Source organism: Ostrinia furnacalis, unplaced genomic scaffold (genome assembly GCF_004193835.3).
Source record: "Ostrinia furnacalis isolate ACB-3 unplaced genomic scaffold, ASM419383v2 OfSCF2997, whole genome shotgun sequence".
Classification (NCBI taxonomy): Eukaryota; Metazoa; Arthropoda; class Insecta; order Lepidoptera; family Crambidae; genus Ostrinia; species Ostrinia furnacalis.
Genome location: NW_021133236.1, coordinates 201,627 through 221,333, shown reverse-complemented (window position 1 = coordinate 221,333; position 19,707 = coordinate 201,627). Strand labels below are relative to the sequence as shown.

Below are 19,707 nucleotides of genomic sequence, written 5' to 3'. Positions count from 1 at the left end.
TATGAATTAATTAACGGAAATATACAAAGACAAATCCGTTGATAAATAATTTTACCGCAAATCTGCAGTTTCTAGAAAAATAACAAAACAACGCATGCATGATACTACGAAACACGAAACCAATGTTTTATTGATATTGTTTTTGTATTGCTCATTCAACATAGGTGATGACGATTTATTATGTTTTGATTCATAAGTATTTTTGTACGACAAGTATTTGACATGTTTTACCACAATGTTTGTTATAAAGTAATTAATGTTTTTTACATGACAAATACCCTCTATGTGGATGAGCTCTCTCTCAATCGATTACTACGAGAGTAGGTATCAGGCGATCTAACATCTTGAAACCTGTATACCGTTTCATGATCGAACATACATTCTGAACCTGACAACCCATCAGGTATACAAACGATCGACGAGCATCGGGTTTACCCACAGCCATTCATCATTACCTTGCCTTAACCGGGCACGGATCAAGGGGAGGGTTATTTTGAAGCGAAAAATCAATATCAATTGAGCGCGTCACCTGTTTTATATTTTAGGTTTTTTATAGGATTAGAGGCAAAAGAGCGAACGGATCACCTAATGGTAAATGATTACCGTCGCCCATAGACACCCGCAGCCCCTGGGGAATACAGATGCGCTGCTCTTTGGGGTTTGAATACGCTCTCTTCTTGAAGGTTTGTTGGAAATACCGTAGACGACACTCCAGGAAGGTATCTCAAACGCTCTTAAGCACAACAATAAAAGTTTTGTCCCGGTTGAAAAAATCGTAGTTCCGTGACTATTACCACTGTCACCCAAAGCCATCATTACCTTCCCTTATCTCGATGACACATAGCGCATTAGCCGGTAATTGGAAATGTTATCTTCATAGAGGGCCCTCAATGTAATGATATGATCTCTTTCATGAAGGGCAGCGATAACGCATGATGTGGAGAGCTGTGTAAGTGCTAAATCTGATTTCAGATTTTATGTAAATTTATGTATAGAGGTAATTATTGGGTGAAGCGTAACCTAATTTTATGGTAGATAAAACTGAATACTAAATCATGTTTAAAATTGTAAATGCAAAGCACGTAAATACATGGATTCATTAACGTGTTTCAGCAATAACTGAAACAGCTACCTACGTTTGTTTAATTGGTACAATAAAAGTAAAATAATTACGTGTTCAATTCATATAAATGGTCAAGCTTCGAAAACAAAGGAAAAAGCTTTTGCTATAACTACGGGTATGTAGTATTGAGGTTTTGTTTATTTTGGTTATAAGACCATACCAGTGCTTCGGTATCGGTATATGTTTATTGAGAGAATGCAATGAGATCTTTTTCTAAATAAAACTTATTTATTAACAACCAGTTACTCACCTCTTCGCAGCCAAATTGCGCACCTTCTTCTTCCAAACGAAGATGAAGAAGATGAAGAAGCCCAGAGCAATGTTGGAGATGTCGACCAGGATCCAGTACCAGTTGGAGCCTCCCACGGCGAAGCTGATCAGCTCTACTGTCCAGTTCACGCCCATAACCACGAACAGCTTTACGTAGAGGCCGTATCTGGGAAAGATTTGTATCTTTATTACATATTTTATGTAGTTTTATTTACCTATACAGAGTGGAAACGATTAGTGATATCACTCGATTATTCCTAAACTATACAATAAGCCTTTCCTAAAATAACTTAAAATCACGTTAACAGGATTAATTACCTTCGTTGTTTTATCGTTCATCATAATGCGAGGGGTCTTCAAAAAGTTCAGGTGAATACGTAATTCTTAAACGCAAAGAGGTGAACTTAGGTATATGATTTTTTTACCAGTTTCTAGTGAAGAATTAACCTATCTACCCAATTTTTTTTAGATTTTTGTGATGGCTAGGAATTCCCATTCTCATTACTTTTTGCACAACCCTAGTAGGTATTGTAAATTAGTTTATTCGCTCGCAATCAATATGAATAAATTTGTGACATAATGCAGTAGAGGGCGCTTTTTAATCTTTAAACACATTTTAATTAGATTAGCTTTTTAGTTCTTGATTTTAATGTTACTTACCTCTGCTTATCCTTCTTGAGTTTGTCGCTCCTAGCAGACTCCGATCCCTTCAAGATGGCCGTCTCCTGCCTGATGGAGCGGATGCGGTATGACGTAATGGAGAACAGTACCACGTTGCATACCACCAATATCAACACTGGCGTGAAGAAGTATACCATCTCGCTAAGCCAGTCTGTAATGTGGAGAAATATTTATTTTATATCCTTTAGATAGGTACGAGTATATCACCTATTTTGCCTGATTAATATTTTGACAATGATCAATTCTTCACTAAAAAGAAGTCCTTCATCAAAAGTGACTGCACCAGCAGAGTATCTTAAAGGCATTAATATGTTATGAAAAAAATGCGTTTTGTAGTATGATCACTAGTGATTTTAGTTATGAGTGCGTAAATATAACCAAAAAAGAAGAATCGTTAATTCCTAATTTGTATTAAAAAATCATCTCTTACTTTCAAACCAGCACCTTCTAGTTCCGAATCCAGGCTTAATGATCCCCGAGGGTAGTTCGGCGAACTGCATTCCGATAGTACAGCCCGCCAACGCCAAGGGGATTCCCCATGCGTATGCGCCGTACAGAGCGAACCTCCGGTTTTCACGTCGCTTGTGAGAACTGCCACCTCGGTAGCCGCTGTGTATTAAATTATTAATATTATTAATAAACATATTATTATAATACCTAAATAATTGCTACGAAGACAGCTCCAGTTACATTAATTTTGTATTAATCTTATCCTAACAGGCTTATATCATACCCTAACAGTGTGTTCGCTGAAGTCTATTCCTAATACAACTTACTTAAATTATGCATACATTTATTTACAACAGCAAAAAAACACACAGCCAACAAAACAGTAAACCAATTTCCATCCTGTTTCCACTTCAAGAAAATTGTATTTTCCTTACTGATGAAGGTACTTAGGCGAAAAAATAACAACGAGTAAGTGCAAATTGTGAAAAATAGATTTGTCCGTAGGCAGTGAAATAGTTACGTAGTCCGTAGCCATTCGTAGCCTCTACGGTATAATGCTACGAGTACGTTATGCTACGAATTCGCTACGGTTTTATTAACGTAGTTATTTCGTAGCGATCTACGTCAACACTTGTGTATTTTTATTACTAAGCTTTTTAATTTATTTAATTTTATGTTATTTAGATCTTATGTTGACCTGAATGTACGACTTATAATATTAATTGTGGTTTGTAAAATGAGTATAAGAATTGGTAGGCCTTTGACTTACTATTATATTTAGAATGATTAAATTCACAGCATGTATATTAATATTTTGCCGCTAATAAACACGTGACACATACTATAAATCATACGAGTACAATAAGTATTTCATTTATTCATTCTAAACAATAGAACGCTATAAATAAAGGCAGTTCTCATCACAATGACTGGAATCCCATTCATGGCAGTGCCAACACGCTCCGTTGTAATAAATAAATAAGCAAATCATCGTACGAATATAGCGGTATGTTTGTAAAACAAGAGTTGACTGATGATGCAAACCGCCTCTCCTGTCCTGAGCACAAATGACTCGTAATCGTATACCTTTTTATACCATAGCGGCGCTGTTTTGTTTTTTATAAAAAAATATAGTTTTATTTAGTTTTTATGTGTAAAACGATAACAAACCATAAAACATTTGACACACTGGATGCGGTCTGCGTTCAGGTCACAGTGAATGCAGTCCGCACCTTATCAGTTTGCGTTCTTTTCTTTGCTCGTTCCCACGCTATCAAACCGTATCAATTTAATATCATAGAGACCAATAATGTTCTTCATACTGGATACGGGCTGCTTTCACTTTGACCTGACCGCAGAGCGCAGAACACATCCAGAGTGGCTAATCCTTATCGAGATCGAAATTGTTCGTGCTTCGGGTACTGAAATAAACCTTACCGATGTGACTGCTGCAGAGAGGCAGCGATCGCTGGCCTTTTTTTCCAGAGCAGCATCATAAATACATGGTATCATTAAAATCAATACAAAAAATACTACGTTTCAATATAAGAGGTTTTCTAATAATAAACTGCTTTTCTAGTGCACCGGTGAAGTTAATAAAATGACCAAAAAAATTATAAGTAGGTACACCCGTTTCTGAAAATACGATAGCGGTGCAAAATAGTCAGGTAAACACAATGTTCCTATCTAAGCAGATATATCTAAAGAGTGTATAATATAGCAAGCAGGGCCTTGATTATCATAACCAAAGTGAAGGGTAACATTTTTTTTCAGTTATTCGATAGCCAGCCTCAGAATAGTGAGTGTGCACCCACTATCGGTACGTCACAAAACAAATGCAAATATTTATATTTGAGTTCTAGTTTATTCCCTCTCCCCAAAGCTAGATCACTTCGAAAGTACTCACTTTCACCACACAAGAATCCGGTGGTCCGTAGGGATCGAACTAATGACCCTTGACAGGATTATCGTAAGGGTAATTTCAATCTGCCTTCGTCGTTGGCCAGCTGGATTAAAAACCTAGTCCAACTTGGAAACCCTGATCTGCACACTAGGTACTTATTATGTACTTTTGATTTCAAGATTATCAAGTCCCTGTTTGTAAATGAATGCAATAAAATCAGTACAAAGATATCAATGCAATAAATAAGTTTTATCTAGCATCAGATTGCGTCAGGCATAATAAAGTAAATTAAATCTTGATATCAGTTTGTTTCCCCTCGTATTTACTTTACCTACTTACCTTTTAATATTTCTATAAATATCTATCTACAAATGTTTCCAACAAAAACGAGGATTATTAAACGCCTACGAGTAGGTACTTAACTACCAACGTTCTATGGCTAAGAAAAATACTAAACTAAGTCTATGATAAAAGTTTACCTACTTATGTTTCGTGATGTTAAAAAAAAGTTTAACATCATCATAGGTCTATTTCAAAAGAAAAAGTTAAATAACTATTCATTGTGCATGAATAGTTCTGTTTACGGGTGCTTGGACTACAAACGATTTGAAAACGTATCTTCTTTAGTTTATAATAAAATCTAATATTTTATGCATGCATTCAAGCACCACTTGCTCGCCAAATTACGAATTATTTACAACAGCTAGGTATTCATGACAGCAACCATAACATAACTGACAACAACTAGTGTTAACTTGCAATCTAGCATTAAAATCATGCCAGTTACAGACAAAGACCTGGTAAGGGCACCTACAGTCGAACGCTGGGGCCGGTCGGTGCTGGGGTCACCGTCCTGCAATCCAGGTTGGTTCACTTCAAAAATTGTCCTCAACACTCCAACCAGGTTTTATTGGGTTCAGTAGATCTTGGCTACACGTTGTAGAGCTACAGTGGAGGTAACGAGAGATGGGAATAGCCCCGTAATCGTACGCCAATACTCTTCGTGACTGCATTTTTCATAAAGGCCTAATTGGGTTTGATTTTAACCAATCCGCAGTCTCGAACTTCAGCTAGATAATACGAGTACGTCTTCCTTCGTTGCGCGCGCTGAGTCGAGTCGACTATCATAATCATTTATGATATAAGTATCAAGTATATATCGAGTTATAATCAACACATTGCGAGACAAATTAGGTACGCGTCTGCAGTCACGTTCAACACCTAGTGTATCTTTTTTAATATCACTCCCCATTTTCCCACACAGCAAAAGCTTTATTTATGCTTCACACATACCTGAATGTCCTCCAGATGTCAAAACACATGACGTTGAGCCAGAAGAAGCTGGATTGGAAGCTGTAGTACACGATGAATGCTGAAACAATAACCTTAATTATTCGCGGTACTTTTTTACTAGGTAGGTAGGTACTAAGTAATGCCACAGAATATTAATAAGTACCTACTAACTATACCTACACATTATGATATCTAAGCGTACTTAATGTCAAGAAAAAAGGTAAACAAGAGTGAGTACCTATAAGTAAGCAAACGATAGGCTAGGGTACAGGGGTAAAAGAGCCGAACGAATATCACGTTTATTAAGGTAAGGTAACCAAACCATTTTGTTGCGGTAAACTGAAAATGATTAAAGGTACACTTTGAACCTTCCTTAAAGGTATCACGAACACCTAGATAAGAGAGCTCGTATCTAATACATTTTGATTACAGACATTCTCATAGGATAAACAACGTAAGTATTAACCCAAATAAGAGTTAAAATTAACATCAACAGCTGTATTTTAGATTTTCCAAAGATAATGTTAGCAATGTTAGCATCAAGTATTTATTTAGTTTACGCCAGAGATCGCCCACTCGATTAGTTGTGGTGTGGCACGCCTGTATCATAGATCTTTGATATCATCTAATAAAGTTGGTATTCAAAGGTTTGTCTTTGTTTTATGACATAATATGAGTTAAATCTTTGAAAAAGAAATCCCCATTCATCATGATGCCACGTAGCGGAGAAAACTCAAAATTATGTATATATATCGTTTATCATTTATGATTGAGGTTTTCCTCGTTTTTAAACAAATATTCCATTACATTATTTTTTCAAATGATTATTTTACGCTACTTTTTTTAAACAATACGACAGTGAGTGAGATAATTTTAGCGATTGCTACTAATTTCAGGCTTGCTTTAGATGCCCAGGAGGGAAAGTCGAACCTTAACTTCGAACTCCTCCTACGAGTATGTTCTTCTGATTAATTTCATTGCGGGTCCAATGACAGTTTTCCCCGGGACAAACTTGACTTGGTTGGGTTATTATTGTCGGTCAAGCTGTAAATCCTGGCTATACAGGTGTTGCTTTACTTTTGTGTCGACATTTTCTGCACTTTTTTCAAACATCCAAACACAAACAATACAAGTCGACGAATGAGATTTTAACCTGATGACACAGTCACAGTCTGCGGTAAAGGTCACAGACAGATGCCCTATTAACGACACTGATGTGGGAGTACACGATACATCTTACGTTATTGAACAATGCAAGCGAGGTGACCTTTAAATTAGAATATTACGCTATTTTTAAGCGGCTATAATTAGATCACGCCTACGTTCCCGAACATAGTTAATAGATCATTATAAATTATGAATCTATTTAATTAAGTTATTACATTATTAAAGCTTCAACCACACCGATGCGTGCAGATTGCCATCGCTGACGCGATCAAAGGCCAATGACAGGTCGCGCGACCCATGACAGTCCGCGCGACCTGTCATTGGCCTATGATCGCGCCGTGATCGCGCCGGCGATGGCGATCTGCACGCATTGGTGTGGTTGAAGCATTAGACATGGCTATTACGAGGGAAAGCTCATTAGAGCAACGTACGAAAACTCTACCGTTGGTGTTTAAAAATGGGTCGTATTATTAATATTTTAGTGTTTTGTTACGTGATCTAGACCAGTCTAGCTGCTATTATAATAATGCTGCGGTCATGAAAATATTTGTTCAACTTTTTCAGCAGGTGTTTGACGGGGTCCGATCAAACTAAGGTCAACGACTGAATCCACCAATATTTTTACGATGCACCAAACAAACGATTCCATTAATCTTTAAAAGTAAACAAGATTTGAGTGTTTTTAAAACGTGACAGGCGGTGATAGGTAACACGCTCTATAGGTAACATACTCGTAGTAGAGTATACCTATGCTAGAATTTTATACTCCTATTCGTTTACTATTAGGCCTCAGCCTCGAACTTAGCGGGCAGCGGGGCGGCGGCGGCGGCGGCGCGGGAGCGGCAGGATCTTATGCGTAAAATCAAATAGACCGGTTCTCGAAAACAGCGGCGCGGCAGCGGGGCGGCAGCGGGCAACGAGCGGGCAGCGGCGAGGGAGCGGGCAACGAGCGGGCAAAGCGCACTCCTTCTTTTGCCCACAATAAATCGAGCGTTAGGAATAAATTTGAATCGAAATAAAATTGTCGCCGTTGTTCAGACATTTCGTTTGCGAATAAAAACAAATATCTCGACAACACAACCCCGAACACAACACTTCGCCGCTAAAGCGCCGCGCGAGCTGCCCGCTTGTTTCGAGAACGGGTCTGCGTTGCCCGCCCCGCTCCAGCGCCGCCGCCGCTCCCGCCCCGCTGCCCGCTAAGTTCGAGGCTGAGGCCTTAGGGGCTCTTAATGAAGTAGGTAATCATTTTAGAGAGGGCACTAATCCGTATCCTTCTAATTTAACCGTAAGAAAATAATAGACATCGTTTGAAATCATTTTGCCAGATCATAATAAGTTTGTCAATTGATTAATGTTGATTAACATTAACAGATTTCTCCCTGACGAACTCGAGGCCACTACTAAATAAACTTTTAATAACGGGTGACTATTAATTTCTTGCTTAATTATTATGATCATGACTCATCATATTATATGTCACTACACTACAGCACAAAACCATTGTAAATTAACGCGTTATGAAACGTTAATTAAAACTGAATAAAAGCCTGCACGAGCCGTGTATCGTACGAAAGAATGTTCCCTGCCTTATTTACAATAATTTGCATATTATAAAATGTTATGGGGTAATTAAATAATTACATTTAACATAGGACAATGGCCGTCCACTTGACATGTTGACACGCCCAGAAAAACAGTGTATAACAACGTTTCCCTAATTAATTAAGGTTCCACAGACAAATTAACCTTATTTACAAACGGATTTTTTCCAGATTTATGATCGCGAAATCCTATTTAAAAGAAAGATTATGAAGCTCTACATGATAGAGATTTTTGGCAAAAAGTGTGCTAGAATAGAATGTATATTTTACGATAATACTATAACCGGGTGTTTAATATGTATATTGGCTTGTATTCTTGAATCTCTTAAACTCAGGCAGTGTTGAAAATGGTTTTGGTGGGAGCTAACGACTGAAATCAATCGCAATTCGAAAAGTGTCTGTACTTTTCCTCGTTAATCTTCCTCTTTACACGATGTAACATACTTTACTCAAGTCTTGAAGAAGAAACAAAAATAACAATAAGTCTTTCTGAATTATTAGCTACGGAACTAAACCAAGTAAAAGTTGATTCGGTTCTGGCCGTTTTTTTAATTACATGCATTTGTTTGTATCAAATTAGCAGGGAGTGCCTCAGTGGATATTAGTCATTCTGAGACTGGACTAACTACTTTGATAAGTATAGTGATTCGCATGGGTAAAACACTTCTAATCGAGAGAGTGCTTTCCGCCATTTTTATTACAGCTACACAATATATTATCAGACTATCTACAACTAATTACTTTACATATTCAAGCTTGTTTGTCCGAGCCAAATTTTTCGTAATTAGCCAGTCTAGTAACTGACTTTAATTATGTAAGATAGTGTACAATGACCAATTAACCTTAATAACCTTGACACTTATCAACAAAAATGTAGCTGGCCATTAGGCACTCCCAAACCGTTTACTCTCAGGTTAAAGGAGGCTAAAAGACGTTACGGAATTCCATTTTAATAGGTGAGGCGATCTTCGTTTACGAACGAGAAATTTTAACATATCACTAATGCCTGTTCGCAAATTTTTAAGTGACCCCTATGGTAACACATAACAGGAATTTTGTTTTCATAGGGTACACTTAAAAATTAGAAATTGATGGTGAAAAAAGACTAAACTAACATTAGTGTTCAGACACCATCATAATAGCTTTTCTTTTTATTAAATAGGTAGAGTTTGTAATACCTATAATATTTTCATGTTGACATTCTCACGCTTGCTCGCTAAATCCAGTCATATTATCTTCGCTCATACATACAAAAACTGAGGACTGCACTCTCATTATCAACATAAATTGGACAAAAAAGGTTGAATTTAAAAAAAAAAACTCACCAATGACGTAACAGCCAGTCATAGCCACTCCTATCTGCCCTGTCTGCACCTTGAGGTACGCCAGGAAAATGTAAGCCACCATCAGGCCAGCGCAGTACGACATTAGGCACATGCCGTGCAGGTTACGCAGGTCTGGGATGAATGCGTACACCAGAAACGTGGCCAGCAGAAACGGCACTGACAGCAGAAGACCTAGAAAAAGAGTTAGGTTACAACTAGTTCATATGTATACGCTTCCAGTCGCACTTGGCGTGGGAGGTTTAATACCTTTTTTTTTACCCGACTGTGCCAGAAGGAGGGTTATGTTTTGTAATACCACAGAATAATAATAAGTACACAGAATAATAAAAAGTACTATCGCTTTACAACGGAAGGAAGTCTATAGTTTCGAGCTCTATCCATGCTATCCTCCATAACTCAGTGGCTAGGTTACATTGGAGGTCAAATTGTAGATTTGCAGTGGTGGGTAAGAGTTGGATAAGTCCCGTATATCGTGGAAGACTCGATTATCGTGGTATTCAGTATTCATAGAGACGACACGTACCTACATACGTAAAGTCATGGTGTCTCACACTTGTCCGGCAAGTTATTATCTATCAATCTAGGATTACTTACAGTGAAAAGAACAAGGATCCCTTAATCTCTCACAGTAAACAAGGCAACAAAAATATCACTTGTAAAAGCAGTAAGAAACGCTTCATCAACCACAGCAAATGAGATGTTAACAATACTTTAGCGGACCATTAATTTTCGTTGGCTGCAGCACCACTTGCAGGAGTATCTTCTTGTATCGTATATTATCGTGATTTTAATGAACTACGAACCAGTTACTTACTACTTATAATTATATCGTATACATAGACGACAAACAAAAAACAAAATGCTATGGCACGATGGTTACGAAATGTAAAAGTTCGGCCAAACCAACGCTTCCAGCCTGCGTGAGCGATGGCGATGACGATCCTACTGATTTCTACTGATCGTCATCGCGCACGCAGGCTACACGCGTTGGTTTGGCCGAACCTAAGGCTCGAAAGGCCTATTTACTACTATCTCGCTCAAAGGAATTTTCTTTCAGTTCATCTTTTACAGTGTATCATTTACGTTTTGAAAGTCTAGTCATTTCCAATAAACGTGAATCATTAATATTATGTACATGTACAGTCCTTCGTACATAACAACACGTGACGTGTTCTTTCAATATTACTATGGTACACAAATACTATCAATGAATGAGTAATGACGGTTCAAAACAAATAAAATAATATACATATTTGTACAAACTTATTAGTAATGCAACGTAATTTTAATTCTTAAAAACATTTGTGTTGAGAAATGTTCAAATCGAAAAGCTATGAACCTTTACTTTTTAAGAGGATTATAAGTAACTTCTAAAATTCAAAACTGAAAAGAGATTAACCTGACCTGTCTCTCCAGACTGAAAAGTTTACCTACCTTATAATATTGAGATTAGTAATGTGATTACATTAGTGTGTTTTTGGTTTCCCTTTTTATGGATCAAATATCAATTTAAAAACTAGACTAGGTAGATTAAAATTTCATAACGATTAGAGTCGCTTCTCAAACTAAATGAAAAAAATCGAACTGCCTAAGTTAAGGTCGTGGGTTCGATTCTCGCTTTAGGTAGTTCGATTTTTTCAAGTTGTTTATGTGTGATTGCAAACGCGCTCGTATTCATTGCCAAAGATCATTTCTAAAATATTTTCATGTGGGCCACCTGGGGCTGAAACAACCGTTTGCTTTATTTTGTTTAGCGATTAACGTTATTAATGGCTTTTGGTACGTATGCCAAAGCCAGAAGGCAGACCATTCTCATTTCTCGTCTCGAAGAGGCAATAACATTTTATTAGCTATTAACTTAAATATTCTAGCTAAATGGGTCCTGTTTTACTGCGCCCATTAGGTAGTTATTTGCAAAAATTATGTAGGTACACGAAAGCAATACACATAATTCATACTACCATTTTATTTTTGCGACCAGCCAATAAAATATTAGCTACCTACCCTCCATCCTTTAGTAATCCTCTGTCAAAAACGAGTATTAACCCATCAAACCCCAAGCGGTCGCATAAGACCGCATATTCCCTAAGGGTTCAATTGAGTAAATAGGCTTTAAAAGGCTTTATTTTGATAATTTGGCGGCGTGGGTACCCAACCTTAACCTGTAATCCTTTATTTGCCTCTGGTAAATTGCAAAATATCGTGCCTGCACTGAAGACTAGATGACCTGATGAAGATCACTGGGCACTTAAGGATCAAGGGATCCTTTTTATCTTTAAAAGTCTTTTTTGAGAGCAGACGGGGCCCCCTCGATGCCCAGTGGGAATGAGAGGCTGATGATGATACCAACCTATAGCATATGCGATGTACAGCACAGGGCTGTCGCCTTCCTGAATCTCAGGGTAGCAGACCGCAGCGATCGCGCGCGGCTTCTCGGTCGTGTTGTCAGTCAACATGTCCACACAGTACAGGATAGGGTCGTGCCATTGCTGACGCCCTGCCGACACCTCGTAGAGGGTAGCATTCTGGAACAATCGAGAATGACGTAAGATTTCAACTACTGCTAGAACTCCTAGATAAAGTGACTTACGTGACAGATAAAATGATGAAAACGATTCGCTCTGGCGTATTTTTGAGTGTATAGTTACTTCGCTCTGTGAAATGATTTTGAAAGTACCTATAAGATTTCGAATCATAAGGAGGCTGACATTGACCGCTTCTAATAACTATTTAATAGGTAATATTTGAACAGTTCGTAGATTGCAAATACGGCCAACGAGAAAAATACAGAGATATGGCAAAAAATAAAGAGACACGTAAACTTCAATTCAAGCAACAACAGCAACATAGTAATTACTTGTAAATACTTAAGAAACCACAAATAATAAAAACCATGCAGACACGCGTGTTGTTTTTGTTTTTTATGAATATTTGTCCTTTATTTAATTTTGTTGACGAAAGAACAACATTTTTATACTTTTTTAGAATATTGTTTTTATATGTACTTTTTTGTATGTCTTTTAGACGTTATATTGTATATGTCGGNGATGCTGAATTATATAACTAGATGGCGATACAGTTATTTAATTGATACCATAAATAATTATTTTAGAAGTTTACTGCTTGAATCTGAGTTAAAAATTATAAAAGGGCAGAAGAGGACCTCTAGGCAAGTTGTTTTGAGGATTGTTTACTATTTCTGGGTTTACAATGATTAATTTAGAGTCATTTGCTTAAATAGAATAGCAATACGTAAAATAACATTAGTATTTCATATTAAAATGAAGTTTACATTTTTGTGATCATTTGCTTACTATTTTTGTCGGTAAAAAGTATTTGTTTGACTTAATATTATCATCTTTATTTGACATTATTGATTGACAAACATTTGTGTGCATGAACATTATAATAATGTTTGTTTCGGGCTGGGTGTTTTCTAACCATAATATGAATGTATTTATTTATGTTATGTTATTTAAGTAATATGTTCATATCCTATAGTACAAGCTTTGGTTAGTTTGAGACTAGAGGCGCAGTGTTAAAATATTATGTCGAAGGATATTTAATTTTATTATTTATTTATTCACTATTTGAAGGTTACGGTTTAATCCAACTTACGGCTTGTTTTTACACTGTGGCGTCATCGCGAAGCGCGAGTGTCAGCGCGAGTGTCAGTGCGAGGTGTGCGGGGGCTGAGGTAACGAATGCACGGCATCGAGACGGTAAATCCTAGCCTTAAATACTTTTTTTTTGGAAATACATGCTAATACATATCATAGTAAAATTGAAATTCAAACAAATAAGGCAACTGTTGCTGGCTGGCTGATCTATCAACACACAGCTTTAACACTATTATTGTCCTTAAGCAGTGGTAGGGTTAGTACTGGGACATGTAAAAGTGCTTTTTAAAAGCCTACTTGCTTCAATAAATGAGTTTTATGAGTAACTAGCTTTCCGCCCGCGGCTTCGCCCGCGTGGATTTTTGTCTGTAACAGAAAAACTTTATCGCGCGCGTCCCTGTTTCAAAAACCGGGATAAAAACTATCCTATGTTCTTTCCCGGGACTCAAACTATCTCTATGCCAAATTTCATCAAAATCGGTTGCGAGGTTTAAGCGGGAAAGCGTAACAGACAGACAGACAGACAGACAGACAGACAGACAGACAGACAGACAGACAGACAGAGTTACTTTCGCATTTATAATATTAGTTGGGATAGACAGTCAAATAACCTATTGATAGTGGTATCAAATTCACACTTACCTCGACTTCTCTATAGAATATATTCCACAGTAACGGAGCGAGGAGATGTTTAGCGTCGAACAGAGTCACGAACACGCGGGCCAGTTCGTCCATTTGAGAAGTGCTGACCACGTTAGCCAAGGCCATTGCGATTGGCAGTTCACCCTGGGGAAACAAAAATGTGAGACTTTTAAAATCCCTCTATCTCCTTAATCTACTTTTGTACCTCTCCCTAGTTAGTAATAGGGAATATGCAAGGTGTTTTTATTTCTCACATTTCAGTAGCCTTCATTATCAAATCAATCAGTGCTTTTCTTTAACAATTTCAAAAGATACCTACGTTATATACGTTGGAGATCTCATGTCATAACGTCATTGGTCAAGTTAGAACGACATGCAGAATCCCATATCGACATGCAAGTTACTATGGGCGGGTGACATTTGACGTCACGCTCAGCTATTCCCATACAAAGTTTAAATACTTATAACTTTTTTGTTTCCAGTTCGATTTCAATACTAGTTTTTCATAAATTCTATGATTTAACTAAAGTATTTATTTATACATAATTTATTAACTTTTAAAATCGATGCATAGCATAATAAAAAGTATTTCCTACCTTATCAGAAATCATGGTGACCAACTGCACCAGCTGTTCGAAGCGGTCTGCCAAGACCGTTTCCGCCAGAGTGTCGAACTCTGTCCCCTGATGCAGGATCTTCGTCAGGACTTCCATGAACGCTGCCCTGGTCTGCAGGTCTCGGTGGTAGCCTAGGTCTGAAGAGGATTTTGGGTTAAAGTCGGTCGCCAAGCTTGTAGAATTTCGTTAAATGATCCCAAGCTACCCATCGTTATCGCTCGCGAGTAATTATATTGCTGTCGCACTCGCACACTCACTGCGGCCGCCCGTCGCAGTCGCGACAGCAATATAATTACGCGCGAGCGATAAGGATGGGTAACTTGGGGTCTTTGGACAAAATTCTACGTGCTCACAGACCGGGCATTAGTAATCGAGTAAACCGAGTATACGTTCGACAGTTGACAAAATCAAACACTAGTGAAGACCATTTTTGTCTCACTTTAGAAGAAGCGCTTGTATAAAGACTATTCATTGAGGCTTTGCTAATTTATTTATTTACACACACACACACACACACACACACACATTGGCCTTCTAAGGCTAGGTTGACGGTCAAAGTTGAAAAGGAGACAGATGTGAAACACAATTTATGCATGCAATTTAATTTAACCAGTACCACAAGCACAATCTCGTAAGTAGAGAGCTGTAATTGTGATGACAAAAACTCTATTATCGTCAATAGGCTAGTTGCCTAAAAAAATTTTTTTAGTCCGTAATGTTTAATATCAAAAAATATTGAACACATTTATTTTTATTTGTCAATCTAACAAATAATTACATAGTTATGGTGCGTTGAAGTTGCGCACGACGTCACAACGTGCGGCATTTTTAAGCAAGCGTTGACGTCACGGGCCTCTTCTTATGAACTTTGGGGCGCTTTATCTCTTTAAATTTTTATTAGTTTGAAAAAGTGAAAAATACGTGTAGAGTATTTTTTGATAAGTTAACTGACGGACTAATTAAAACTCTTGCTTTTTGACCCAGGCAACATCCCCATTATAGCTCTACGATTACAAGAGTATTTCGTACTTGGTACTGATGATGATGATTACTTACCGATGCTATGCATAAGTCCCGAGTCGATGTTAGCACTCAGCAAATTTGACATGGCCTGGATGGTAGCAGTGCGTAACGGCTCCAATCGTCCTGGACCCTCGGCCAATTCCACCTCGTTGCAGTCGTTCAGCAAGTTCATGAACAGAGTGAAGTACCTGTGGAATGGTTATCTGGATGATGAGGAATAAGCAATTCGCAAATGGTGCACTTCGAAAAATATGCACTTCGAAAAATGCGCACTTTTCTATACTATGCGTACTTATCTAAACTACGAGTAATATCAAAGTTTGTATAATTTATAGAAAAGTGCGCATTTTGCGAAGTGTACACTTTGCGTCAAAAACTTTTATTTTGGCAAAAACAGAAACTAATCAGAATTTCCTTCAACTAACTAAAATTTACTTTTCTTTGATTTGAAAATAACAGACTTTTCAGTTTTTTTTTTAGGTTTTAAATTAAAGGACGTAGCAAATTTATCAACCCGGAAAGGGATCGTAACGTCCACGCCTCGCGGTTGACAGCGCGGGAAAGGCGATGACAGCTCGCGAAAGACGATACGGTGTTGATCCCTATCAGAGTTGATAAGTCTGCTATGACCGTTATACAGCTATGCTATGCTGCAGCAGTCGAGTAAGTTCCTCAACCTTCAACCTGCTTACATTCGAAAAACAGCTCTAACGTCACTTACTTAAGAAACAGTTGGCTTTTAGCTTCCATCAGATCCCCTCTATCAGACTCTTCAGGTTGAAGCGGTAGGCCTTTCAACAGCGCTGCGACTGCCTCCATGCAGGCTTGATCAAGCTCCCTGCAGCATACCAGGTACCTGACCAGTCGTATTGGCGCTTTAGCCGTGACCCTTGAAGGGCTACTTGGGATACAAAGGCTGTATAGGCATAGCCTGGAGAAGCCACTACTGGGGATAGATTCGGTTGGGACTTGGGTTCATGCGATGAAGGTTGAAATGGAGATACCAGGTGGATTTTGGAAGCATTCGATAGCTAAATATCGGGCGGATTTGTACAAAGAAATGCATTGTAAAAACGTTATTGTTCGTCGTTTACGATTTGCACAATAAACTGACTTCGACAAATTCAAAGTTTATTACAATTCCAGTGCACCATTCTGCCTCTATATCCTAAGAAAGAACTAAACCTGTTAGAATACAGGTTACACATCTGTGTTTTAATTGTACAATTTGTTTAGCAGAAATAACTATCGTTAAAGAATTTGGCTGGCATTCGCAAAAAATCTTCTTTTTTTACACTACTTTTTTTGTAAAGTGTTGTAAATAATTTTCAGTTTTATGCAACATGGTCAATGTTCATTTTCGTATACGATTAAAGATACGAATGCTTCCAAAATACGTGTTTTTTCATAATAGAGACTGATGTAAGAGTCTTAGCTAGAAAGAAGGAAACATCCTAATAGATACTGAGAAGGATTCTGCGTAGAATAGAATATATCATTAGTTGCATGCAATAATGGGCGGGCTTCTGCAGATCAGGTCCTGGAGTACTTTTTCTTCTTCCTGAAATACTTCTAACTGGGCCAAGGGGGACAAAAAAGATAGTTTGAAGAAGGAAACTGCTAAGATGACTCAGTGTTAGCATATGTGTTGATATTCAAGCAGTGTTGATAGAACTATACAAAAGACGAGGTACAGACTATCGAAAATAATTTCGTGTCAAAGTCGACAGATATAAATAAGCCGCGAGCCATTTTAAGCTTTACTGTAAGTAATAAAGGGCAAGTGACTTTAAGAGTTACATGGAATTGCAAAAAGTAAGGCTAAGTTGCACCACCTAACTTTGACCGTGACTATAACGATAACCGGTATTTTTTGTACGGACTTTGCCAGATCTTTGACGTTTGTTAAAGTCAAAGTAAGATGGTATAACCCAGCCTAATATTGTCACCACGGGTGCAACGCCGCGCAACTCTCTTAAAAGCCATTTTAAACTTTATTGTAAGTGAATAAAGTTCAAAATGACACCACGAAAATAGCCCAACAAATTACTATTATTCCTTATAGCAAGTGACAACAATTACATCACAACTTTTTAAGTACATCTAAAAATTTATGGGCGAATCGGTACCCGATAGTATCGGACACAAACGATGGATTAGACATTCAATTTCAAATATCCAACACTAGTTTCCTCCCTCATAGTAAATGTCTGCAAGCGAGACAGATATTGTCAGTCCGACTTTAGCCTCAGAGTAGACAGATTATACATGTCGGTTCGTCAGGGATTCGAACCTCAGATATTGTGGGCGAAATAGGGTATCCTGCAATGAGAATGAGTCATGTGTTCAAACACTTTTAATAATCGTCAAACAGAGTTCAAAATCAGCACTTAGTACTACAATCTAGACTTCGTCGAGCGATAAAATAGGCACTAGGTGAAACGTGGGACAGTTCCGTGACGATGTCTTCTCTTGTCGGCGTCCGGAGCGAAAGTGAGTTCGATCCGTCCCGCCGTGACCGTTACGACTCTGTCGAAGCGCGCCAAAGCGGTGTTGCGCCGATTCGCCGCTAGGTGGCGCACTTGCGTTTCACTTTAGTGTCCGTACTCATGTCCGTCTGCGACACGGCCATCCTGCGTGTTACACGTCCTCGTGTGATCATCTGANTCACAATTCCTAATAATTGCTACATTGAAGTCACTAAGACCATGTGGTAAATTATCATTACCAAAAATTACTTCAAAAATTGAATGAGTCCCAGGTATCACAATCGCGGTCCACATTTTGCTACCCTACCTCGGGAGGCCAAAGTCAATCAACCAATGACTTTATGATCTTAGCTACACACTGCCAGATCCTACTGCACCACCATTGAAAAAGTAAGTTACACACGAAATACCACTGTTACATTACTGGTGCTCACAATAACCAACGCCACAAAGGCCAATGCCACAAAGGCGAGTGCCACACAGGCGAGTACCACACAGTCGAGTGCCACGCAGGCGAGTGCCACACAGGCGATTGCCACACAGGCGAGTGCCACACAGGCGAGTGCCACACAGGCGATTGCCACACAGGCGAGTGCCACACAGGCGAGTGCCACACAGGCGATTGCCACACNATGAGAAATAATGTGTCTAGCTAGGTACGTACCTACGTATCAAATTTGGATTTGTTAATTCTAACAATATGTGAAAATATTAGAAATGTGGGGTGACTTACCACCTTCCCCCCCCCCATAAAATTTTGATTTGTTATTTCTGACGATAAGTGTATAAAAATAGTTATACAAGTCATTAGAAATGTGGGGGGGGGGCTAACCCCCCCTTCCCCCTAATCCCACCCCTGGAGCTGCTTCAAGTGAGGGTAGCCCCCCCCCCTGAAAATAACCCCAGATTCGCCAATGACTCATAGTAAAAAGTAAGTAATTAATTAATTTCAGGAGTTTTGGGCTGACACTGTGTAGGTTTGTTGTCGACACGAAAAGAAAAGAAATTAATTTCTCAGGTAGGTAAGTATTAAAAACTAAAAAATATGTTGATGTCTTTTATGGTATGTATAAAACTACAAAACACTATACATTTATACATATATCACGAACTTGGAAAAGAGTAACAATAATACGGTTTCTTGTTTCGTGATACTGATTATTCCAAATTCCCCAAGTAAAATTCATGGATTATTGTCAAATTGTGTCAATTAACTATTATCAGTCTATCTCATATACAATACAAATAAACAAATATAAATAAAACATATCGAGATAAAACCAAAATTACGTTGGTAGTACTTATGCTAATTTCTCTTAAAATTGGTCATTTATGTGAACTTCAAACTCGTGTCATGTAGATTCTAGTGAACGAAACATATACCGAATTTAGGTCATGAGAAACTTAAATAATTGTATTATTTGTTTCATAACTTACATTTAAATTATCATAAATAATTATTTAAAAACCAAGCATCAAAAT

The 19,707-nt window shown here is 38.0% G+C and overlaps 1 protein-coding gene across 1 annotated transcript in view; it reads right to left on the bottom strand.

Moving 5' to 3' along the window:
* Positions 1 to 19,707, bottom strand: part of LOC114356882 (neurofibromin-like) — a 63,696-nt gene that overhangs the window by 1,593 nt on the left and 42,396 nt on the right. The window contains exons 24-33 of the mRNA XM_028310255.1: positions 16,458 to 16,592; positions 15,770 to 15,924; positions 14,693 to 14,850; positions 14,097 to 14,240; positions 12,185 to 12,359; positions 9,814 to 10,005; positions 5,721 to 5,799; positions 2,505 to 2,683; positions 2,054 to 2,225; positions 1,374 to 1,559 (exon numbers count right to left, since the gene is read on the bottom strand). Coding sequence (XP_028166056.1) covers positions 1,374 to 1,559; positions 2,054 to 2,225; positions 2,505 to 2,683; positions 5,721 to 5,799; positions 9,814 to 10,005; positions 12,185 to 12,359; positions 14,097 to 14,240; positions 14,693 to 14,850; positions 15,770 to 15,924; positions 16,458 to 16,592 — 1,575 coding nt within the window. The remainder of the gene's footprint in view (positions 1 to 1,373; positions 1,560 to 2,053; positions 2,226 to 2,504; positions 2,684 to 5,720; positions 5,800 to 9,813; positions 10,006 to 12,184; positions 12,360 to 14,096; positions 14,241 to 14,692; positions 14,851 to 15,769; positions 15,925 to 16,457; positions 16,593 to 19,707) is intronic.